At 35.6% G+C, this 27,381-nt stretch overlaps 2 protein-coding genes across 2 annotated transcripts in view; both read right to left on the reverse strand.

Moving 5' to 3' along the window:
* LOC134792364 (putative uncharacterized protein DDB_G0271606) overlaps positions 1 to 8,546 on the reverse strand; it is a 38,946-nt gene extending 30,400 nt beyond the window's left edge. Inside the window, exon 1 of the mRNA XM_063763644.1 lies at positions 8,420 to 8,546. Coding sequence (XP_063619714.1) covers positions 8,420 to 8,428 — 9 coding nt within the window. The 5' untranslated portion in view covers positions 8,429 to 8,546. The remainder of the gene's footprint in view (positions 1 to 8,419) is intronic.
* Positions 8,547 to 22,055: 13,509 nt separating this feature from the next.
* The window catches only part of LOC134792422 (uncharacterized), a 31,758-nt gene continuing 26,432 nt past the window's right edge, over positions 22,056 to 27,381 (reverse strand). Inside the window, exons 5-9 of the mRNA XM_063763721.1 lie at positions 24,954 to 25,027; positions 24,794 to 24,886; positions 24,137 to 24,705; positions 22,664 to 22,739; positions 22,056 to 22,221 (exon numbers count right to left, since the gene is read on the reverse strand). Of these exons, the coding sequence (XP_063619791.1) occupies positions 22,057 to 22,221; positions 22,664 to 22,739; positions 24,137 to 24,705; positions 24,794 to 24,886; positions 24,954 to 25,027 (977 nt within the window). The 3' untranslated portion in view covers position 22,056. The remainder of the gene's footprint in view (positions 22,222 to 22,663; positions 22,740 to 24,136; positions 24,706 to 24,793; positions 24,887 to 24,953; positions 25,028 to 27,381) is intronic.

Genomic DNA, 27,381 nt, shown 5'->3' on the forward strand with positions numbered 1-27,381 from the left:
AAATATTGTGTAGTTGGATTTTTAAGGTGTCCGGATCTTATTCGATTCGAATTCGATGTTATACTACTTGTTGTGTGACAAATATTGTGTTACATAATAATAGTTTTAGCTCTACTTATTTGTAAAATGTTTCGGAATGTTTAGTGTTTATGTTAATGCTAGTGATTGACAGGCATAATGTAAGATACGGAAGATACATTATCGTACGATAGTCTTCACTAAACCAACGTTTAAATACGTGCATCTTTACCTACCTCAATTGTATTCATTACTTTTATTAGGAAGGACAAGACAGTGTGTGTGTGTGTGTGCTAACAATTAACAGCTAACATTGCGATTGCAATTTTAGGATTAGTTTAATGCAATCTCATTGCATTGTTTAGGATTACACTCGTTTATTGCAGTTTTCACAGTTGTCTGTATGTATTTATTAAATAATATTCCGGAAACATGAATCGATTCATTCATACTAGGCAGTGAAAGACAATTATGACACTTCATTCATGGGTACAGTGATTATGACTAAACAGAAACGTGTGCACGTAAATTCTCCAATAGGTACCTACTCGTGTCCATCAATCATTGCACGAGGTGCAAAGTGCTGTCAGTAGATTATTTGATATTGATATGACATTAAGTGAAGAGTGAAGTTAATCGTCATCATCAATATGAAATCAATACCAGATTTTTAAAATAAAAATTCCGCTCGACGGGATGAGCAAGACTGTTCTATTTTTCATTCATGAGTGAAATTAAATGAAATATAAGTTTACAAATACATATTGTACTTGAGCCAAGGGTACAAAATATACCAGGGTATGATTTTTTTGGCAGGTATTATATAGAAAACAATAAAAATATACAAGTTAGTAAGTAGGTACTTACATAATTATGAACATTGCTAACAGAAACAAAACAGATAAATATGTAATTCAAACAGATGAACGTAAAGAATTTTATCTACATTATTATTGTTAGTGTGAGAACACATTAACCACATTAGTTAGCTTCAAGGCTCATTTTATTTGCTCTAGGTTACCTAACAATACTCGATTAAGGTATCTGTTTATTTAAAATCTAGATGGACAATGAAAAAAAAAACACATTAGCTGATTCACATTATTATGTGCAAACAGGTTAAGGCCGTGAAATATAGTTTCACACTGTTTTACTTTGATTAGGTATACCGAATCCTGCCTATTATGTTTTGACTATTGTTTAGCATAGGTTAAAGTTAAAGCACAAACATACAGGTGTAATCGATTGGGCAATTCTCGTACAATCGGCAACCCATTGAGATAAAAGAACAAAAATGTGTCATCGTGATGGACGTGCGATGCGCTTTTACTTTCATCCTACTTACACGAATCGAGGAATTATTATTATGTCATGGCATCATCCTCCACTCGGCGCTTATGGTGTTCGAGTGTTTGTATTTTTTACGTTAATTGGTGACTTTTAAGTTGACGATCGCTTTGTGAATGATGATGACTTTTCTGATTCCGGTTTCGGGTTATATCAACAATTACTGATATTAAGCAACTTCAATATAGGTGGTGTAGAAAATTGCGAGCTAGGGCCATAACATCGTGGGTTCAACTTCAAACCTCGGTTGTGAGCTGAAAAATCGTCCTAGACAAAAAAATCATAAAGTTATCAAAAAATTCATAAAGTTGACAAAAAATTCATAAAGTTGACAAAAATTTCATAAAGTTGACAAAAAATTCATAAAGTTGACAAGAAATTGGGCCAGAAGGACAAGGAATCATAGACAGACAAGAATTTAAAAATTGTAACAACAAAGATTAGACAGGACAGGAAGATGAGATTTTAGAATTAAATTCGAAAAAATATATGTACCAATACCAAGTTCTAAGCCACACACTAAACACTGGAGTTACAAGTACTTTACAAAAACTATAAACGTAACATAATGTTCTCTACTTATTATTCAATAGGGCACAAACACACTTCAGTGTAAATATATCTTTTCATTCCGTCGAGAAAGGAAACAAGAAGTAGTTTTTCAACAACTCTGATGCCTAGTTCAGATCATAGGTCACAGAGTAGTCATTAGATAGAGAGTCACATTACATAACGCGATGCGACATGTCCCTGCTATAGCTTGCGCATACATGTTTTGCATTAGTTTCGTAATTTGGCGACACTGTTTGCTTTTTACATATTTTTTTACGAGTCTGTATTGAATCAGAACGCATATTTATTTAGAGTTATGACAACATTAAATAATTTCAAGTAGTGGAAGTACAACAACGTGATACTGAAAACAGAATCGTTAAGTTATAGAGGACCGTAACTGATAACTAAATGACAAAAAACTCATTTGGTTTTGAAACTGATACCTACTTATTTGGCAAACTTTTTTACTTACTTGCTTCTTCACAATAAATCAAAAATGACTCCAGAGCGCAAAGTGACATGACAGACTGATGACTTGTGCGGCTTTGATTACTTGGGCATTCCACCAATAGGTCAACTTTTGTCGGCGACGACGTGACGCATCGCATATCCCAGCTATTAAGTACCTTAACTACAAAAATCTATAGAATATACCGTTGAATTTAAAGCTAAGTTATCAAAATGTTATCAATGTTATCATGCTTAATATCGGCGTGGGTATTAACAACTTGGGTGACGTATCAAAAAAAACTGTGGACCTACTGTCGCTTAATCACCGAAAATATTCACAGTGTGCACGTCGCAGTGTGGATCGAAGCGCAATAGGTATATAAAAAAGATGTGAAAATCGCCAAATATTCTATTTCAACAATCAATACACTCGGGAGCAAAAAAATCGACTGAAGTCGCATTTTTTAGTTTTTGTCGTGTTTTTCGAAAACAGTCAATATCAGACCGGCCGCAACAATGAAGTGGTCCTCTCTCCTCGATGTGCACCTGGGACGGCCAGATCCAGGTTTCTGAGCAAGCCTTCCAGTCCATGTGAACTTTTGGTAGACTCTGGAGACAGCAGACTGACTTAAATTCAGCTGTTCAGCAACTTCACGCTGCTTAAGGCCTTGATTCAGCAAGACGACGACTTGGCTGGCTTCAGTTTCAGTGGTGTCCATTTTATCCAGGTGATTCCAGTGAATAATTGCGTGAGATATGCTTATTCTTATTATATTATACTTCTGATAAGCGAATGATAAGAAATACTCGGTTAAATCGTTTTTATGGCTCTCAAACGGGCTCAAATCGTGCGTAATCAAAGCAGGTAAAATCTCATTTTCTACAAAAATAACAATTACCTGAAAATTATTTAACCGATTTTATGGGTTATTAATGTTTTTGATAGCTTAATAAATAAACAATAATATTGCAATCTCACTTTTAGTAAAATATTGACCGTTTTCGAAAAACACGACAAAAACTAAAAAATGCGACTTGAGTCGATTTTTTTGCTCCCGAGTGTAGGTTAGATAAGCGACGGCGTGCAGTCTAGTGAATCTTATCGATTTATGTTAAAAGACATGCTGGTAAGAGCTCGTAATATTTATAACGTAAAGCCTGTGAACCCGTGACCCGTGGCGTGTTTCGCGGAACTTATGGAGTTATGAAGCTTTTATCCGCTGCAGATTCAACATAAATCTAGTTTGGAATTATTTTAGTTCGATATCCTTTCGAATAATGATATAAGTAGGTACTTGTTTTCTGTTTTTAAAATTACTTACTGTTTTCTTCTGAACCTGTCTACTATAATTTAGTCAGTGAACTTCTTCTTGGGCGCTATATTTTTAGATTTTAGAAAATACTGCGTTTATACATTTTAATTTCGAATATTATTTACTTAATTTTGTATAAGAATACCCATTACAAATCCAACCTACGGCACTGTCAGCATACATAGCAGAGAAACTTCGTTTTTGGCTTTGCCACAGTCGGGTGAAAAAGGGAAGTAAATATTTATAAGCTTAAAGCCTTTTGTAGTCATAACATCAGTATTCTGGGAGAATCCTTAAGCATCTTCCGACTCGTGTTAACGGGCAGATCGGAGCGCGAGCGCATGGTTGCATCATCGGGGGAAAGTGCAACATAATGATTATTTTATTGTGTCTGAAGACAACACATTAACACGGATTCCACCCTTGATCGATTATGTAAGAGAGGAGTTAAGTTAATGAAAAATTGAGGTCGTGATTTTCATCGCATAATTGCTAAATAAATTTGTATAACTATTAACTACTCAGTTGATAGTTATTTATTTATTTATTGCATGATTAATACATTCATGATTTACACAAAGATAAACTATTTACAATGCCCCTAATTCAGTTACGTTATAGATCGTAGTCTGAATACGATTTTATGCACAGTCTCCTGCAATAATATGTCTTCTCTACTATAACCCAAGCAGAGGTAAACAACAGACACACAATACCTATGTAGGTACATATATGTATTACTGGCCTATGAAATTATGAGTAAGCAATCAAAATTAACAGCAGGATTATTATTCATTTAAATTGCTATTACTTGTGCGATGCCATAAAGATTATCTATACTTATAGATTCTTCCTCCATGTTAACACGAAGATACCTACCCGCATACAGAGACCTCTTAACTAGATGCAGCATATAGGACCATCTGCGCCAATAATCTGCGGAAATAATTCGTGTAGTTTTGAAAATTGGTACAGGTATACCTTGTGGTGTCCAGATAAACATACTAAAAGTCCTCGAGGGTAGGGGGTGTGCTGAGGGTGTAGGGGGGGGTTGAATGTACCTTTTTTCATATTTTTGCTCATATCTCGAATAGCATTATAATTACTTCGGACAAAAGTTTTAACATAAAATTTACTACAAATTTGGTTATGTTTATTTTTACTCTACAATCAATACTTTAGGAGCTACAGGCTGTTAAAGTTAAATAAGAGATAAAAAATAGACGATTTAAGAAAACGTCGTTTTTTTGTAATTGTTCATCATAAATAAAAAAAAATTGTTTAGAATAAGCAAGCTAAGCGACCTGCTGATAAAATATAAAAAAACCGGCCAAGAGCATGTCGGGCCATGCTCAGTGTAGGGTTCCGTAGTTACACGTCTGTTAAAATAGACTATTTGCAAAAACTCAAAAACAGCTATACCGATTAGGTTCGCTATATTTTTCCTTGAAAGTCTTTACTAAGCTATGTTTTCACGATTTTTTAAAAAATTTTTGGACTCATAGTTCAAAAGTTAGGGGAACTAAAGGGTAAAACACGTTGCTTATTCTAAACAATTTTTTTTATTCATGATGAACAATTACAAAAAAACGACGTTTTCTTAAATCGTCTATTTTTTATCTCTTATTTAACTTTAACAGCCTGTAGCTCCTAAAGTATTGATTGTAGAGTAAAAATAAACATAACCAAATTTGTAGTAAATTTTATGTTAAAACTTTTGTCCGAAGTAATTATAATGCTATTCGAGATATGAGCAAAAATATGAAAACAGGTACCTTCACCCCCCCCCCCCCCCACACCCTCAGCACACCCCCTACCCTCGAGGCCTTTTAGTATGTTTATCTGGACACCACAAGGTATACCTGTACCAATTTTCAAAACTACACGAATTATTTCCGCAGATTGCCCAAATTCGGCTTAATTTGACGTGGCTAATCCGCATTTGCGCTCACCAAGTCACCACGGATTGGCATCCCCATAAATGTAGCACAGCACTTATTCAAAATTATTAATTAATTATTAATAAAGATAGACAATTAAGTACTTTAATTAAAGGAGATTCAAGTACACATAGGTTGTTGAAGGAGGTAGAAAATGGTGTTGAATGTAACTGAGTATGTTAATTATGATGTACCTATTTGCAAAATAGGTAGTTCCTGATACACATATTTTAATACAAATTCGTAATTCCTATAGTATCTATTTATTTGCATTAACTACAGGAATACCCTGCGGACTCCAGATATTTACCATTATAGCCCTTAATTGGGTACGAGTATGTCTTCAGGAGGCACGTGAACCTAAACGCATAACTCAAGAGCGCTTGCGTATTGACTACGAGTTTTCGGTAATAATGCGGAGTCTATGGGAGGTATTCTATTTCTGCATAGTACATGCAGCTGCCAAGTGACTGGTTAAAAAGTTAATTACAATAGGCAATTCGCTAGAAAGGTAAGAATGATAATCTCCAACAATTAGTATGAATTGGTAAGGAAAGAAAATGCGTGGGAAAATTTGTTACTCGAATAGTGTTCAACGGATTATGTTTCGAGATAATTAGATTTTGATAAGTGGGATATAAGTAATAAGAGGATGGAGTAGACTATGCAAATTGTATAATAAAAACGCGTTAAAATCCGTGTGTCAAATCAACTAACCGTTGATAATCGCTTGTCTCTATCCGTCATTTAGATTTTAGAAAAAGACAAAATTTAACACAATGAGATTATTTGCTCTGGAATTTTAAAATTTTCATGGTCATCGTGGGCCAAGCGTGAAAAAACATAATCAAGTAATACCTGAATTCTTCGGAATCAGCCTAACTTGCCTTGACATAATTATGTATTCAGTACCGTAAAATAGGGTGAGTAGGGTCAAAACTGATATTCAAACCTCGATAACATTTTATTTTTACATTTGAAAACTGAATGGTGTATATAATATGTGTTCCGGACGTTTGTATTTTAGTTTTTATTTTATTTTGGGTAGTTCCATTTCATAACTTTGACGATAAAGAGGAAAACCCACCTCACCCCGTATAGTGCCTCGTATTTGGGGTGAGAGGGGTTTTCATACAAAGGTGATTTTGGAAGATTGTTGGATAGATTTTTTTTTATTATGCGTATTACTATAGCTCCATTTTAAATTGGAATACATTATTTTTGTAGCAGTAGCTTTAAAATCCCTTCTCACCCCGCTCTCAAACCTTCTCTCCCCATTCATAACCCACCTCTCCCCGCGAAACCTACTCACCCCGTTTTACGGTACAATTAATATATTTAGTCAATGACTGTAATACCGTGTGGCAATCTTTCGAAGCTCGATTTTTACCCAATCATCATATATTATAATTATAATTAGGTATACATTTACCAATGTATAATGTAAAGCATAAATTAATTCACAACGATGTCAAAACAATAATCTTACCTTTATGTAAATAATTATTACAATTTAATTTATAACTCGATCATGTCATAAATGTTATAATTCCCAGTCAAGATTTATAGACATTCGTTTGTAAAACTCTTAAAGATTAAATCAAATAACACGAAATGAAAAACGTAACTTACACAATATGAAGTTATAAATCTTGAAACGGTTAAACAGTTTTAACACGATTTTAATGATGTATCCTGAATCACGTTCAATTGTTATGTTTCTATATATAATCATAATTGCTATCGCGTAACATCATTATACGGTAATAACATGCAAACTTCATAATTATGTCCAGGAAGGAAGGTCCGTCATATGAAGTGCAGATTAATAGCCAACTAATTGAACTAATAGATAGATACCATCAGCTTAGCTTAATGGAAAAGAGCTTTTGTCCTCGGTATACTTATTAAAAAGTTTCCAATGGGATTGATGAGGTGATACTTTTACTATGAAAGCGTGCAAACAATGCTTGAGGGGTTAACATAACTTCACCGTTATTAGTCTCCATACATCATCGCGCATTTTATCATAAGTATCGCGGTTCTCGGATTTTACCTTTGATTTTTGCACAAGTGTAAAAATGCACGCGACAGTGGGCTTTTTTGCGTTGAAGATTTGATAGGTATTGATTTAAATGTAAAACGTCCCTACGCCCTGTATGAGTTCCATAGAAAAAGGGATTCTTTATTTTGTTTTATCTTTGAGGAACGCAACTCCAAATAACTAGGTACTTGACTTATAAATCTTTACCGTTCGAACAAAAATGTGATATCAAATTTGAAACAAAGATGCTACAGATAAAACCACTACTGGTATACTCGTTTAACTTACAACACCTTTGTTTACTTTAAGCTGATCAAGAAGCTTCAAATCACTTAAGCACAAAATAACTTTAAATATTTCCTAAAAAAATTATGAAACTCAGTACCACTTTAAAACTATTGCATTACAAAAAAAACCGATAACATGCGCGCATTTTTGATACATTAGGTATATGTAAAGAGGTCGGCAAATCGCCGCCGCAAACCGCATGCGGCTCTTTCGAGGTGCAAAAGTGCGGGAAGCGCTGACTGTTTTCCAAAAGTTAACAGTTCAAAATCAAAATTCGTTGTTCCTTATAATTCTATAACTGATGGGTTTCCTGCAGCTGTGTTTTTTCTCAAAGTATGCCGATCCCTCAGCAATAATTGTACGTTGGTTTAAAAGCTTCCTGAATTTCATGACGGTATCAATTTTCATATCACTGTCAATTGTCTAACCTATTAAAGTTCAAAATAACACACACTGATACTCACTAGTCTCATGGTGTCGGGTCACTTCACTGGTGGAACAACAGCACTACAATATGCGCACGAGTCGGAAATGTCGGAATGCTCACTGGTGCTCGCGGCCGCGCGTCGACTTGCACTGCGCGGGAGTTCACGCGCGCGCCCGCCCAAAACAACGTTGTGTAAACGTTGAATCATATGTCAACTGGCATGATCCGGAGATCAATAAGCTGTGATTTACTACGGTACGTTACTTAGTGGGTATTACTTATAGTGTTATGAAAGCTCAACACTTTATTCAACGAAAGATTCGGGGTAAGCGACCACCCGGAACAAACCGCATTGCCAAAAATGTTTACGCATGCGTGCGGCTGTGTCTAAAACCGTAGAGGCCTTAAAATATCGGACCGAAGATAAGAATAAGTGTTATTAGAAAATATACACCGGGTGTGGCCTGTAAGACGAGCAAAAAAATTAACTGTAGGTTGTACTCCTCATACTGACCAACAATTGTTCAGCAACTTTTAAAAATAACTTGTGGTTTGATTTTGAATACACTTTAAAGTTTATTCTAAGACGCAATGTATTGCGAATTTTATGTTTAAGGCGTGACAAGCAACGTCAGTCACAAATGATATGGCATGGCGATGGCGTCCATTGAAGATAATATTTATTTTGTATGAAAAATAGGAAATCTATAAATACTTCATAATTTAAAAAAGTTGTTTAACTAAAATTTCACCGTTTGAGGAGTACAATCTATGTTTTAATTATTTGCTCGTGTTACAGGCCACACCCGGTATTATTATGTATACTTTTGTAGTATTTATATACTCGTACTCCTTGAAAATACATATTTCACATGGTACACGTTAAATATCTAGTATTCTTTTGAAGCACATAATATGGGCTGAATATTACTCAGTTTGGACTTTTGCCTTGGCTTTACAAAGTTTCAAACTTAAGGAAATATATTTTTTCTACACATTAACAGATGAGTGATATTTACACAAATATTTTTATCTCTTATCAACCACACGAAAGTAGCGGAATACCCTAAACAACAAGTCAAATGCTTCAAAACGTAGGCTCTACATAATATTGACCGATTTCGTGACGGCGGCATCAACGTTACAAAGTTATCTTTATGCAATGTTAGCCAAAGATTTCACCCGTTACTGCAATGTCAGTTTAACTACGTGCCAATTGTTATGGGGCATGAGTTGGCACCCATAACGATAACCGACTGTTAATTTCCACTTTACTGTATTCTGTTAATATATAAGAGGTGAGTAAAACGTGTTAATTCGATAGCTTCAATAGCTTGTCACATTTTATTTTATTTTGTTTTCTTTATTGGATTTTCTTTTTTTTTTTCATGGCGGTATTCTCTTTTGTAAAACGCCTTTTTATCTTTGCTTTTCCGGTTGAAGGGTAGCGATAAGATGTTCGAGCCGATATGGAGTATATTTTAGTTTGTTGTTTAAATTATCGCAAGGATTTCGTTGTTTCCGACGCATTTCTAGTCTAAATATCTTCATAAAGTTAGGTACTTATAGAAAGTTGATTTGGTCATATGACCGACTTTGCAAAGTCATACACAATAAAATTCGGACCCCTACTGGTATCTACCGGTTTCCATTGGTTAATTGAAATTTAAACCGTGATGTGTGGAAGTAGCGCTGAAATTTGAATGTGTACCTAATATTTTATTTGCGGATATTATAATCATATTACGTGAGCGGTAATGTTTGTAACGAATTGTGACGATTCCCATGGAACCTTGTGCTGAATTAATGGACCGAAGCTTCCCAAATTAGTATGACTAAAGCTGAATTGCCAAAACGAAATGTATTAGTTATAACAATTTGTTCTCATCAGATGTTTCCGTATACGTTTTGGTCCTCTTTAGTTCAGAGTAGGTAAAGAACCCCCGATTTATATCATTCATCTGACAAAACACCGCAAATAGCATATTTATTTTTCTATTTAATTATAAAAAAATAAACGCACGCACTTTCGCGTGGGCACTGCCACCGTCGATAAGCATTGTGTACTCGTACAATAAGTCTCATTAAAAATATATTACGGAAATACTCTAGTAGCTACTTGCTTCGGTGATTTAAGTATATTTAAACAATTTAACAATAGACGAGCGAAAACATTTTCCGGAAAACCATTTCCAAAGAAAATAAATCGTATATTTTGAACAATTACTTACTACATATATTATACTTTATTCTTTAAGTTATACATTTAAGAATCGCTTGTACATACCTATACTAAACGCCAAAGATACACACGAATAGGGCACTCTGCTTTATTAATAACGTTCTTGAATTATCGGCAGGTTTGGTTCGTCATTCGAATGTGGACGAAAGGTAATCTTGGAAACAATTATCCACACTCTCCTATCACATCACATAAATAAATTCCCTTCGCAAGCAGGTCACCACATCGACCAAGCTTCGGTGAATCCGCTCAAAATAATTATTCTAGAGATTTGGCCCATAAGACGTAAAGGTTTTAGTGGCTCGCTAGAATATGTATACGTACTGGCATTTAATTTTACGTAAAAATAAGTAAACACAATGGAAAAAGTTGAATGGAATCGTAAGCTAATAGTATTCGGGTGGGGTCAAAGCGCCGTGACCGAGGCGGCGGCTGCGCGTGTAACTTACGTAGGACTTTCTTTTCCAACGATGCCTAGGTGCGAGCTAAACGAGCATCTGCGCTAGTGATGTAACCGTCGATGACAATAAATATAAAACATGCATTTGTTTATTTATGTAAACTATTGCGTAATGCAGCATTTATCTAATAATGTACTAAATACGGACTTATACAGTTGATAGGTAATAGGTAGACGTGTAATGTGGCTGCTGGTGTAGATACATTACTTAAGTTTTAGTCTCCCATCTTTCTATACTCATATCATTAGTGTTCTCTGATTAACTAATATAGTAACTATCGCACTGATCTTGAACACAAAGTATAAATATCAACCAGTTATTTAACTTTAAAAAATCGCCGTAACTAGCATACTTTTGTTAAATTCATTTGTTATGTCGATAAGCCATTTATTTGCAGGTCAGTTACAATTCTACTAAACAAAATTTTGTTAAAACTAATAATAACATACACCCCTTTTTTTTAAGATTAGATTTTTTCTAACTTCAAAAGCAGTAGTAGGTAAGTAATTAACTTGTTCTTCCGAAATTCTAGGGTTCCTATGGCAGGTATAGAATATTGCGGTACAATAATATAATTCCATGCATAGTTAGTTACTCAGATTTAATTTTGGAGAAAAAAAGTTGTTGTACCTTGTTGTCGACAAAAGTTACCACTAATTTTGAGGTTATAAAATTTCTAAACTGAAAAAAAAAACGGATTATAATCGATTTCTAAACGTCAAATCAATACACATAACTGTGCAGTTAAAAAAAAAGAAAAAATTCAATTATTTTATTGAATATTTTTATTTGTGTTACTCTAAGTCGGCGGTCGGCAACCTGCAGCCCGCGGGCCGCATGCGGCTCGTGAAACTGTCACTTGCGGCCTGCGAGCCTCTCTGGCTATGTAATATTGAGAAACGACAATGTCTGATAAAGTCATAAATATTAACAAAGTGCGGCCCGCGTCAACTTACTCATCGTTAACTACGCTACTAAAACTACGCAAAAAAAGGTTGCCGACCGCTGCTCTAAGTAATTACACTACTATTCATATATACATTTGAAACTGAAATACGGCCTCGGTCACTGGAGAACATAGCATTATTTTCTGTAGTATATTTTATGACATAAAATATCTCAGTTTACTGAGCAATATGTTAATCGTGACTTAAGTGCACAGTTACGGAGTATACTACTCGAAGGTTAACTAGGGTCAGGCGGACCGTTAATAAGATGCTATCATTAATTTCGGGTTGCATTTTTTCACAATCAGTAGCTGATTCCTATCGATTGCCTTTTTGGCATGAATAATTGTCTAAGAATAGGAAAATACTAAAAAACACTCATCATTAGGATAATAGTTACTTATAAAAATCGGGATTTGTAGGTTTCTGACTGAAAAATTTGGATCATTCCTAAATTCCATGGCTATAAATCGGGATAGCAGCAAAATATCTACTAACAAATTATTCATTTTATACATATTTTATTATCTATCTGAAGGGTCCCATATTTTGAGAACCCGCTTCGGCGGGTCTAAGCTTTTGGCCTGCGGGTCTCCTATTTTCCTTTCTGTTAGCCGAATCCGGCCCGCAGGCCGCAGATGGGAAGCCCCTGCTCTGTCTAATAGAATACTATTAGATAGCGATCTATCAAGATAGTAAAATCATGATAACAGCTAAAACTATTCTCGAACTCTTCGACCTTAGCGAAATCCCTTAACATAGTTAATATTTTATTATTCTAGAAGAAAGTTACGTAGTCAAACGTCTGTCTGTAAACAATATTTCCTAAAACGTGACATCACGCAGCGTAATAGTAGGAGTAGGTAGTAATAGTAGTGGTATTCAATGAAAATCTATTAATTTCGAGGCTTTATTATTTATACGAGGTCGAGGAGTCCAATATGTCATTTTCTATGACGGCTGATCAGTGATCACGTGGTGCTTTCCTTAGAAAACGAAGCGCCGGAAGCTCCGGCCCGGCCCCGGCCCGGTCTAGCGTGAGTCATCCTTAATTTTGCAACGTAGAAAAGATTAGCCGTTGCAAATTGAGTGTCAGACGCAATGTATGCGTATTCCTTTCCAGTGACACAACAAAGACGGGTAACGAATCGAAGAATTACCAATATTAACTTTATTTGTAGATTAAACTGCGGGCCCGATTCGGATTTTGAAATAGACATCTATTAGATATCTTTTAGACATCACCAAGATACGACAACGATATGTTTAAGATCTAACCTGTCAAATTTGACATTTGCGCGATTCTGGAGATACTCTTGAACGATTTCCACAGGATATGATTTAGAGATCCAATTCACATCTAATAGATATATCTTACTCTATCTAACGTAAAAGTGACATTGGTTGCCCGAATTGCGCTTCAAAAGAGAACTAGTTAATATCTTAAACTATAACGTATCTAGAATGGATCTAGTAGGTGTCGTCTCTTGTGAATATCTTGAAGTTCGAATACGGCAGTGCCTCTCGTTGAATTCCTAGATAGCACAAGAGAATCAAACATACATATACTTGTAATTTGTCTGTTGTGTACCCAGACATTAACATTGGTAAAACATACCCATAAAAACACATCCATAGTTTTGGTAAAAACTACGTGGAGTCCGGTATTAAGCATTATACCTAATCATAACTCGAAATGAGACTCCACTTACGGGAAAGAAGATGGAACCTACTTTTGTTTTCTGTTTGAGTATTGAAACCTGACAACGGATGTCGATAGTCCCATGACCTAAGAAATTATTTAAGTACCGCACCTTCGCAGAAATGACAGTTTTTACGGCTTTGTCGCCATTTCGTCATAAGACGTGGCTTTCTCCGTCGCGTAATTTACATATGCGCATCTTTGTTTGCTCTACGAATTTCTCCATCCGCGAGTGCCCACGCGCACGGCTGGCCGCGGAAGTTTAATTAAAGAACTAATAGACCAATCTAAGAGGAAGATGACCACTATAAAAAAAGTTGTAAAATAATTCAGAATATATTTTTAGCTACTCACTAAAATCTCAATTTATTTTCGTATTAAAAACCTTAACATTGGTGACATTCTTCTAAATATTTAAAAAAATGTTATTACTAGGTACTTAAAAATACCTATTATTACGAAGTTGCGGAGCCCGCCACAGGGATTTTTGACGTTCGGAAGGCTTAGGTTAAAACACAGTTATCTAGGTTAAAAAGATTGTCTTGTATAATTTGGTATTTTTATGTATTTGTGTGAGTTATTTTGCCCAAGGTAACAGACAGATAAACAGAGTTATTTTCGAATTTATAATATTAGTAGGGATTTGTAACCTGATCTGATTAAATACAGATATAGGGGAATTTATGTAATAAATAGGGATCGTACATTTTCCAGCGTTTTTGATGCACGAAGTGTTGTTAACGGAATTGGTATAAATAATTTCAACCCTAATGATTAATTAGCGTTTATTACGTTGATATTAACCTTAATTTACCATTTCAGTTGAAATGATCTATACCAATTCCGTTAACACCACGCGAATCGATTTCGTGCAGCGGAGTGGTGTTAACGGAATTGGTATAAATAATTTCAACCCTAATGATTAATTAGCGTTAATTACGTTAATATTAACCTTAATTTACCATTTCAGTTGAAATTATCTATACCAATTCCGTTAACACCACTCTGCTGCACCAAAAATGCTGGAAAATGTACGATCACTGGTAATAAATGATTCCAATAAAAATGATGCCAAAATCTCACAAAATGTGTTTTCCGTTGACTGGGGTATAGTCATACGGGTTTACTGATACTTCAGTAGATCCAAGTGCACTCGACAGCTGTTTGCATTGTCTTAAGTACTTCGATGCGTTGGTATGCGCGAGATTGGTTAATCGAGCTGACTACTAATGATTATGTAAACTGAAAAGTAAACAAGACAGGTTAATTAATCTCTCTTACACCACTATAATGTTTACTATTATCTATGCGTTCGAATAATGAGACATCCATAGAATATTTCACATTTTGAACATAATATATTAACTCACATTTATAGACGGGTGTGGAAACGTCGGTAAATAAAGGTAATAAAGTAAATTCGCGATTCGTCTATAAATGTGAGTTATTTAAATGAGATATCCATTGACATATGGATTTTGTGTATTAAACTCGGGTCCCTAGTCTTTGGACAACATACATTTTAATTCAAAATTGGACAAGTTGGTTCAAAGATTCTCATATATTACAATATATACATAAAAAATGTAGTTGTTTTTCTAAATTATGAACTCGGTTTCTGCCTTTCATAAATATTGCTTAAATATACTCGCATATTATCACATAACTAGCATTTGGAAGATGAAAATGCAACCCAAGTTGACCCTATGACCTCGCATCTCTTGGTCGATTATAATGGGCACCAGTTTTCTGCGGGGTGTGAAGAAAATGTAGAGATGTTTTCGTACCATGCCAGAGAAAATTTCAGACATCTTTGAGAAAGAAATTTTCAACTATTTAACTTAAAACATTGAAGTATTTACTCTTGAATAATAACTTAAACGAAATGTGTCTATAATGTAAGTATCTACACATGTATGTACGTGGACTATGTACAACTGACTACCAACCTTCACCAGCTAAAGACTAAGAAAACTACCTAACAAGACTTTTGCGTTAAAGTAAGATACTTGCAAATGACGGCTTATAAATTTCAATTATTTAAATTACCCGAAGAAGGTACAAGCTGCTTTCCTCACGATTGTGCGCAGCGACGACCTTACAACATCATATTCGAGAAACATTTTAAGTGTAGGCTCATTATTTCTCAGTCATTTATTAAAATGCCTAAATTAGTTAATTTAATAACGTGTGAATATGTATCTGTGTTAGTTTTTTGTGCAATCATAAGATTCTTTTCTCACAACACAATTCTTTGTTTTCAAATATGACTGTTCATTAGGCTCAAATGCCATTTGTGATACGACACGATATGTAGGTACCTATTGAGTAAGTTTCCTAAATAAACTAGGTCGATTCTCATGAAGAAAGGCCAGGTCAAGAGCACCCTTAACCGACAAGCGTGTATGAGGAATGTTATGAAAGTGAAGGAAGCGAAAGAGGTATAATATGTCAGGATCATAGCAAGTGGAAATCCGTGGTGTCTGCCTACCCCTACAGGAAATGGCATTGATTTGTCGAGGTTACATACTTACTATTAGCCGAGATTAGTAAATAAATTAATATAAAAACGCGACGCACTGATTAACAGATCAACTAAAATTAAAAGCCGGTAAGTGCATAAGTGAGAATTGTAATTATACTAATTACCTATGCGTAATCAAAATCATTGCTTACGTAAATAAATACACAACTTATTTCCATGCGTAGATAGGTAGGCATTTTGCTTGGCTGCTAGTGACTTGACGATTATCAATTTATCAGTGTAAAAAGATGACACTGAAAACTGACACTTATTTATGTTAAATCAATTTGTACAAGATTAAGTTGTCATATTTATTTCTTATTTTGTTTTATCTATTATTTTTCTAACTGATTAATAATATAATATTGTAGATTAAGTATTTTGTGTACTTAATTAAGATTTTATCGAACATGTATTTTTAATTACTACTATATTTTTAAAAAGTACTTACTTACTGGGCGGAGATTAATAACTGTGAGGTGAGTGAGTAAAACGTATTTACTGATATTAGTGTAATTGAAACACTTAATCTGAGACGAACGATTTAAAACATTATCGTTCAAATATCGATCGTATTGTGTACCGCAAAAAGATCAGATTAGAATATATCAAACATTTTTTTTTTCTTGTAAATTATGTTATATCAAATTTAATTAATGCGTCCCTAGCCCTCTTGCGCAAGCAGATGCTTCTGTGCTTGCTTGGAATGCGCGGTGCGGTAATTATAGCGTACTCGTATAGCAGCGCAGAGTTTACCACAAACCGGAGTTAAAAGCGTAATTTATGGTTATTTTAAGGGCCTATTTTTTGGTAGACTGCTCTTTGCTCAAAAATATTATAACCGCATGTAATTAGGTTCTATTTCAATAAAATAAGTAAATATTATAGGACATTTTGACACGAATTTCTTAACTGTACGAATACCTATAGGGTACGTTCATGACTCATTGAACGTACTATATATACCTAACTCATTCATGTATCACTGATACTTGCAGTTAATTCTCTGAGACTGGCCGGCATTTCCGGCCCGTTTGATGCGTCTGACACACATACTTACATACATTAATATACTGTTGGCTCTGTCAAATTAAACGTTTATTACCATGTGTATTAATGAATTGAATAATTAATCAAACACGCCGACGGCAAAGACGGATGACCCCTAACATCTTATTTAATTTGAAAGAAAATATTTTTAAACCCCAATAAATGTTAGTGTCCGACCGAAACATGTTTTTTTGCCGAAACCGAAACCGAAACCGAATGTTCGGCTTTGGCTCTAGTTTCGGCCGAAACCGAAACCGAAACCGAAACTTTTGTAGACTTGCTAAAATCGTTGAAAAAATGTCATAAAACCGTTTTTACACAAATATTATGGGGCTGTCAACACCCAATGTCCTTGAAATTGATGTTAATTAAGCAGTTTTTTAAGAAAATTACTGGAGTTAGACCAAGATAATTCTGCAATGATTTTGATAACACACGCAGTGCAAGTGTTATTTTAAACGTCAAAACTTCTATGAAATTATGACGTATTAATAACATTTGCACTAGTAGCACTACGTATGCTATCAAAATCATTGCAGAATTTTCTTGGTCTAACTCATCAGTCAAGCTAACATGTAGATTAGATATAGGGTCAACCAAAAAACCAACCAAAAACGCGAGCGCAGCGAGCGCGAATTTTTTTGTTAGCAATATCGCAAGGGAAGTAACAAGAGTGGAAAACCGAGAAAAAGGTGGATGGACTGTGTGAGAGATGATATGAAACGAACGCAAGTGAATGATGAGATGACGGGCGAGAGAGAGGTATGGACGAAAAAAACATACTGCGCCGACCCCAAATGAATGGGCAAGTGAATGATGATGATCGCAAGGCCGCGTACCGATCTTCACCTGGGCCTAAAAGTCCGAAGTGCCCCAGTGAGGCGAACTTTCATGCGAAGTCAAAGCCGTGCTTCAGGCTTCAGAATAAGTAGTTGAGCACAGACCAATGTCCATTGTATTAAAAAGCGAGACCGCAGGCCGAGCATGGCGCAGGGAGGCCCAAGGCTAAGCTGAAGTAGAGGACATGTGGAATACAAACCAATGGTAAATTGAGGTAAAGACTAAAAAATTAGGCTAAGGTCGAGCATTCGTATGAAAAATTGTACTGGGGACACTTTTAAGGGTTTTTTTTTTCATTTTAAACAATAGTCAGCTTTTCAGCCTCGCAAAATATTAACTGTACGTCGACCGTCCAGTGGCGCCCTCATAATGGAATTGTGTTTTATAATAATAAATCAATTAATTTCTGTACCTATACATGAATCAGTATATATAGGTTATTACGTTATTACTATTGTTGTCCTACTTATTCCCCAACTTTTGGTCTTAGTCCGAAGTACCATTTCGTAAGTTTCGGCCCGGCCGAAAGGTTCGGCCGTTTTTTGGCCGAAACCGAAACTACAGCCGAAACATGTTTTTTTGGCCGAAACTGGCCGAAACCGAAACCGAAACCGAACCTTCGGTCGGACACTAATAAATGTTAATAGTGTGCCGACACTGATATTAACTTTATTATTGTTATTCAAACTTTATTGCACAATAAAATTGAATGACATTAGGTCAGTTACAGGTTGATATTAGTTAGTCAAAAGGCTAAACAACATTTGGTATTTTTATGCAGTTGTAAAGCTACCGTGATAAGAAAGAAAATTGACTAGGTACTCAGTTTCGGCTCTGCGATAATAAGGCAGTCAGTGAGGACATAATAAGCATTTACATACAACACACATACATTTATTTATATTCAAAAATTCGATGACAATTCGTTTTTTAATGAGAACCATAAAATAACACTAGACTTTGTCTTTTCCGCTAAAAAAAACTATGATTTCGCAAAAACAAGGCAGTAAAATACATAGAAAACAAAAAAAATATATGTATAAAAGCTACACTGCAGAATGACCACCCTTTTATAAGGTATAGGCCTTGAAAGAAGGTTTTCTAGAGCTCCCTGTCAGAAGCTGTCGTGATCGAGCCTGCGCCTGCGACTGCCTTTTTAGGTCATCTACCCAGCCGGCCTAGCCAAGGTTACAATCGCTATCGCTTCGACAACGAAAAGCATTATGTCTCTCTATCACTCTTCCATATTAGCACGACAGTGACAGTTGCGTTTCGATCGCTACGGAGCGTAAGCGATTGGCATCTTGGCTACGCGGCCAGGCGCGTGTGCGCTTAGTAGGTCCGGAGTTCCAGACCACACCGTCGTAGCCTATTTGCGACTAACGCATGGTCTTGGTGGCTCAGATGGCAGAGCGCTGGAGTGTCGATCCAGAAGCCATGAATTCAAGTCTCACCTATGACAGTCATTTTTCCACTTGTAAATTTTATCTAAGCTTAATAGCATCGTTCGTAGATGTTTCTGCTTATTAAAAATTAAATCGTAAAAAGATACCAACCATATTTTATGTGCGCTCCAGAATACTGCTTATAGTGCTTATAAAAACCAATGAATAAAATTACCAAAGAACGGAACAAATAATGTACGGATTACAGAAAAATCCATTTAAAACGACTTTTATCCATTTCTTATCACCTCTTAGCTGAAATAATCTCTACCGACACCTAATGAATGATTCATTCAAAGTATTTAAATTTACATACCTTCTCGGATCTCGATAAACTAACAGTCATTTTCTATTTGAATTGATATACCTACTGTCTATACTTAGCTTGCGTAAGGCCAGTTCATGGGTGTCATTCTCAAGAAAAGGGACCTTAAAGCAGCATACCTACTCTATATTTTTAGCCTGTCTGTAACTTCGTCCAACAACAGATATATAGTCATACAAACTTCCATCTACATTTTCCCTATTTAAGGTATGAACTCTGGTATAAAAAGTGATTTAAAACCTTTGTGCTGATCATAATATATTATATTTTAGCCGTGTTTTGCATAATTGAGTAACATTATTTGAATTGCATAGGTAAACAAAATATCTAATCATATTCTTATCCAACCGTACTATGTAGTAGGTACATCCGGTCCTTTGTCTCTTAGACCGACAGATGTTTACGAAATAATAAATTATTAAAAGCACCAAAATGCCATTTTAATTATATAAATTAAAACAATTACTCGGGATTTTGAAAATATCTTAATTATAAACGTGGTTAACCCTAAGGCTATTTACACAACTCTTGGTTTTTGTAACCTTCATTTCTAATACATATTACACATGTGACCCGTTTTCGTCTCTTGGTTGTATATTATGGATTCCTGCCTATATGATATTTTATGATAGTTTAACTATTAGTAGTTATCAGAGAAAAGATTCTGTATAGCACAAGAACACGTACATTAATTAATTATCAACAATTTTACATGTTTTTGACTAATTGACTATCGTTTTAACGTTACATTATTAATAACTACTTAATCTCTTGTACAAACACATTAGTTAATATGTATTAATTAGATACAATTTAGTATTAAATTACACGCTACAGTCATGACATATATATATAGGGCTCTCAATGAAATACGATATTCAACTCACAGTCTTTACTGAACAAGACTGATTAGTTGATTACAAATCATACCACAAGTTACACATCTTAACCAAAGCAAACCAGTGGATTAGACCCAGGAACTGCCACAGACGTCATCTTCTCCCGTTAGTTCTCATCGTGCTCTCTTGAAGAATGATTGACAGCATAACTTCAATTGTTCTGGACTTCAATTGTTTTGGCAGCGTTATGACGCCTCGGTAGAACTGCGTCTAACGCCACTTAGATGTACGTGACATATATAAATTATATAATTATATATATACATCTATGGCATGGTTTCCTAATATTTTTGCGTCGCTTGTTACCAAGAAAAATATGAATTTTATTGATAAGACTTCGTAATAATTGAAGATTAGCATTTAAAAACAGAAAACACTTTTTTGGATGTAGACTACACATACATTTTGTAAGGAATTAATCTTCAGATCATGCACTTAGCTAAACCTATTATTTGGAGAAATTTCATTTTCAAAAGTCAACACTAAAACCAATTAACATTGGTGTGAAAAGCTAGAGACAAGAAATGTAATTTTGAATAATTTTACGGTTTGAATAATTCGACTTACTTGTTTTAGACTCACTTGTTTTAGACTCACTCGCGCGACATGTTTCGGAGAGCCTAGGTCTCCTTTCTCAAGCACTAACAGTGCGAGCAAAAAAACATAAAATTATTCAATGTTAGTATATATGTCTCACAACAGTTTAAATTCGAAGAAACGTAATATACTTAAAATACGTGACATTTATATTTCAATTACGTAACTCAAGATGCGCCAGACTGTCCGTCTGCATAATATTTCTCGGTTTTTAACGTGATTGTTGGTTCTGTTGGTGTTAAATAGTATTGCCGTTATTCATTAACGTTTGTCAAATCTAACAAGACGTTGATAATTATTTGTCCCTGTCCTAGTCAACAAGTTTAAAACGGTGAATAATAGAGATACCGCTCGTAGAGGGTCCAGGGTTCACTGGTGGCTGGAGTCATTGGAGATTAGTAAGCATGCAACATACAGTAGGCCGCAATACCAACTGGCAACTGAGATCATAATGCCATCTCTTTCACTCTTGGTTGGTCTTAACAAGGGTAAAGGAGATAGCATATGACCTCAGTCGCCAATTGGTATTGCAGTGAGTTATGCGGACGTAGTGTCCACACACGGATCATGTTGGGTTTTATTCTCTCACTGAGAAAGCTGTAAGTTAAGTACGCAGCGAAATGCGTCATCAGTCGACCGTTTTCACGTAAATGTATTGGTAAGGGGCCCGACATACAGCAGGCGCGCTAGGTTGTTCCGGGCGTAACGTCCGCGTTGCTGCGGCGCGCCGTGGCCGGGGCGGCCCCACAACGAGGCCCAGGTCTCTTGATGCTGCCGCACGCTCTCAGCCGAGTTCTGACGAGCTTCCTGGCAACACATTATGTATGTAGATTCAGTCAGCTATTTGATTTCTGGGCGAAGTCGTACCTAGTCACAGTGATAATTACATTGGATACCTCATGGCATTCATGTTATTTGTCACTGCGTCGAGGTACAAAGTTGTCCATAACACATTCATATCGGTATTATCCTCAGAGCATAGAATACTCGTACTAGTATTATCGGTAGGTACCATATTATTTTGAAATGAATGAAAGTATCAATATTTTCGTAAATATGTACATTATTTAAACTAAACGAGACTTTATAGAACAGCACGAATGCTCCAGGATAACAAAACCAGCCTAACGTTGGCATCATTAAGTGTTAAGTGTACGCAACGAAGACCCGTTTAACTTATTATATTTATACAGGAAATACTCAAGTTCTAAATGTAGTGTAAGAGACAATTGAAACTTGATAAAATTACCTCTTTTCGCTGATACTTGACCTTCATTTGATGTTTCAATTCTCTCAGATAATCTTCGTTCAGAAGTTCTCGCCATCTACAAATATACAGAAACTACAATTATATAAGTGAAGAAGCGTATTATACTTTAAAAGATAATTAAAAGTGATTGAAGCATGCGATAATAACGCCTACTAAATTAAAAACTATTACCAAACGAAACAATGTCAAAGATCAACGGAGGCAAACGCTTTATTAAGAGTACTAATGAAATCCGTAAATCTTTTCTAGCGTCATATATCACGACCAGGATAGAAAGCCATGACGTAATCCATGGCACGATCGATGGCTACATACAGCCACTGCACATTATGGATGGTACACGAAATATCTGTCATGTCGATCACCTTAATCTGTCATTACTACAAATAGATAAGCCGCCTATTATACCATACAACTATTGTTAACGTACGACAATCGACATCGTTATTCACTTGTTTTATTAACCTGATTACATAGGCGTCGCACGAATTAAACCGTTACCGGTTAATCGATATTGTATGCTAATTAACCTTTTACCGATTCACGTTGTTTTTATAACGGATTGCGCCGAAAGCGAGATAAAGATCGGCCGCTGGGAAGAAATATGAACCATCTGCCCGCCCGCCGCGGCGCGAGATTCTACCGCATTGCACAACGCATTACAAAAATTCCATGATACAACATATTGGGTATACGTACCCTCCGCCTGCAGGATTTTGCAACATTGTCATAAAAATAACGAATTTCCATTTATAATGTATTCGTTAAGCCGGAGCGCTAATTAATAAAACTTACACATAACTGTGTCTAAGCAATCATTTGGCGCCGGTTACCTCGTTCTTAATATAAATACTAACGAGAATTGTCATAATAATTCGGCATCCATTTGTATACCTACTCCTGTGGGTGTCAACATACATTGATATGGCCATTGTAAGCATACGTTCTATAGCTAGGTTCGCCTTAGGCTAAATAGGCTCTTATAGAAAATCCACTCACATTAGCAGAAATTCTCTCAAGATGTCACGGTTAGTTATGCGCCTACTTATGCTAAGGGTCAGATAAGATGACCTCTTGGAATTAAAAATCTATTATTCTAACGAACCTTGGACACACCGATTATTCGGAATAATGCCCAACTGTTTTTATTACATAAGAAGACATCTGAATGGAATAAGTTATTGTGAAACTACAATGGGATGCACGGAATAAGAGGCATGTAAAGATTTATTTAAGAGTACCTATTGACAAAAGGTAATCGTTTTTTGTCGTTTGACCTTTTAGTTTTATCAAAATAACTTAAAGGCAACACTTTAGAAACGTTGCTGAGCGTAGCTTTGTCGTGTGTCCCACCAATTTTTTAAGATTTTTTTACATATTTTTAGGTTAGCCTGCCTTCTTGATCACAGAATTTAGAACAATTTCTGTACTTGTATACGCTTTTTAACTTACTGGCACATGTCATCTGGGAGTCTAGTGACGTCACTGGAGTGCAGCGTGCGAGCGCCTACCCGCCTCCGCCGCGCCAATATAGGCACCAACTCTATACCACCTGTCGCACGCAGGATCGTCTCTTCGGGTGTCAACTTCATTTCTCCTACATCTGTTGCATTTTGTACTTCAATTTTATCTACATGTTCTTCCTCAGGTACAGTTCGATTAATTTTCTCCCCATTTGGTAACCTCTTTACAAATTTCTTCTTCTTTAGTTTATTTTTACTAGTAGCTGTTGAAACACCATCATTTTGTTTTACAACTTGATGGTTTGTAACTTGCCCGTTGCTGGTCTGTGTACTTTCCTCTTTCTGTGCCTCTTTATTTTTACTTTTCGGACTATTAGTGTGTTTAATATCAGGAAGTTTTAATTCGCTTTGAGGCTTGTTCTCTTTATCTGGCGTGTTTTTCTCCTTATCTTTAGTATCATCATCTCTCTTTACGTTAGGCAAAGTCAGTGAAGATCTCTTATAGCGTTTGTGTTCATCACTTTGTAGCTTATTTAAAAGATCGTTATCGGTCCAACCCTATAACATTTTATAAAATAATAGATTTATTAACTTCTTTAACAAAAACTGCATAATAAGTAGAAAGGAATATAGTTGTAGAACTTGCCATAGACTTCGAGAAGTTTAACCCTATGTCTCTAGGGTTTCTCCATATAGTCCCGCCAGGTCCCGGTTTACCCCAAGGACCATCCATAGTTTGCTGAAAACATTAAATCAGTTGACTCGATATTGGTAAATATTATGGTAAAAAATAATCAACCTTTTACCATTTTTCGCTCGTATTCTAGGTTTTTCTTCATTTCGTCTTTGATAGCCCGTTTGCGCGTATCAACCATATCGTCTGAAAATAAAAGAGAATACTTAATTAAAATACCTACATATATGACTTTTAAATTTGATTTTGAATGAACTTGAAGCATTGTTGCTTTTACCGATTCAATATTCATCTAGACCCCATATAACCATTCCAGTCACAGAATCACAAAGTGGTAACTAAATGTCAGATGTGTCGTAACAGAGTCCACACAATGTGTCTAGAATTGTTTCGAAACAAAGTGTCGTCGCCGTGTCTACACTTTTCCGTAACAAGGTGTCGACACATTTGTGTGCACTTTGCGTGCGGTTTGCGACTAAATCTGACAGCAAATTTGTGACAGCAAATGTCAATATAAAATACCTCTTGAAAACCAAGGTTTGTCAAACTACTATTAGTGTCTCGTGTGCTCGTAATTCTAGTAAGTCATCATGGGCAATGCAAATGATAATAATCGACCGAAACCATATAAACACCCAACACCCGTCAACCTTTTACAGAAAAGTTTTTAAAGAAATTCAATAAGCTACTTAGGTCAGGCAACGAATGCTCTAAAAGTTGTAGAGGGAAATGCTCGGAACACAATTTTTGACTCCGTAACTCGGTTTGACAAGTTAGGAGGTGAACATATCAAAAGTCCCCGGCCGTAGCCCTTGAGCGGGGGGGAGAGAGGGGGCTTTGAAGGTCCCATTTTCCCGTTTTTCGATTATATCTCGGAAACTATGCATCTCAGCGACATGGCCACTCATACAAAATGAAAGTTAATTTAATTTGTTACAAGTTTATTCAGTCAATTTTTTCGATATGTTGAATAGTTTTTGAGATATCCGCTCTGGAAAGTTTATTTAGGGCTCTCAATTTTATCTTGATATATCTATATCAGTGAAGGTGCTAGGCCGTGTTTGCTATCGTTTTCGTATAAATCTGGGGTGCTGAATCCATTTAAGATATCACATTGACACCATTCCACAAAATAAAAATAAATCTTTTTAGGGTTCCGTACCTCAAAAGGAAAAAACGGAACCCTTATAGGATCACTCGTGCGTCTGTATGTATGTCCGTCTGAATACACAAAATAGTTCTTTACCTATAGACGACAGGAAAACCTATTAGAAATGTGCAGTCAAGCGCGAGTCGGACTTAATGTACGGAACCCTTAATACGCCAGTCCGACTCGCACTTGGCCGGTTTTTTGAAACTCTTCTTGACGCTTAACCGCTGAACCGATTTCGTTGAAATTTGGTATAGAAATAGTTTGCGTCCCGGAACAGGACATAGGATAGATCTTATAACCAAAATCATCTTTTGAAGGTGTGAAAAGTGGCGTGGAAATTTGTACGGGAAATCAATAACCGCTGAACCGATTTATATGAAATTTGGGATGGTCTACATCTTTGATTTAGTTAAAAATGATGAAAAAACATGACTTCAAACCTAAACTTAAACAGTATTAACTTCAAGAAGTCAATTCTGAATTCCCCCCTACACCTCATTTCACACCTTTAAAGGATGATTTTTGAGATAACTTATTATATCCTGTCTCGGGACTCAAAATATATGTGTACCAAATTTAAATTAAAACTGTTCAGCAGTTTAAGCGTGAAGAGGAGTTTAAAAGAAAGTATTTTAATAAGTTTATATGTTTTTACTTCGGAATGGTGTCAATGTGATACCTTAACTAAATTTGGTACTGCGAATTTATACGAAAACGATACCAAACATGGCCTCGTAGCTTTACTGTTGTAGAAGTCAAAATAAAATTGAGAGCCCTAAATTCTTATTACTTGGCCAAACTTGTGTAGAAGGAAAAGGTAAAATAAAAGTCTTCGGCAGGAATATAAGACACAAATATATTTTTTTTTTGCGTTACTATTTCATTCATAAAATATAAACATACCTTGATTATACTATTCTAGTGAGATCCTCATAGATAAACAAAAACATTTACTTAAAAAATTACAAGGTCGAAATGTCACGGAACTTGTGAGAGTAATATGTGAAAAATAAAAACTTTTATGACAAAAAAAATCTGGACACAATTTAAGAATCACCCAATTGCGTCGAGGAATCATCTGGTATTTTTGCTTGTTTCATTACCTCCTCGCTTCTTTTTTGTCCTTTGTATTCTGTAGCAATTTGTTAGATCTGAAAATAAAGATAACTTGCGTCGTCACGGATGTCGATTTATAGGTTTTAGGGAGTGCAGAATTCGAAAACGATGATCATTTTATAATCCAAGATGGCGGATTGTCATAAAAGTGGAATCCAACATGGTTATCATTTTCTAAATCTGCGCCCCCCAAAACCTATAAAACGACACCCATGACGACTTTTATGACATAGTGCATGGCCGCCATTTTGGATTTCAAAATGGTCATCAT

Source organism: Cydia splendana, chromosome 7, assembly GCF_910591565.1.
Source record: "Cydia splendana chromosome 7, ilCydSple1.2, whole genome shotgun sequence".
NCBI lineage: Eukaryota > Metazoa > Arthropoda > Insecta > Lepidoptera > Tortricidae > Cydia > Cydia splendana.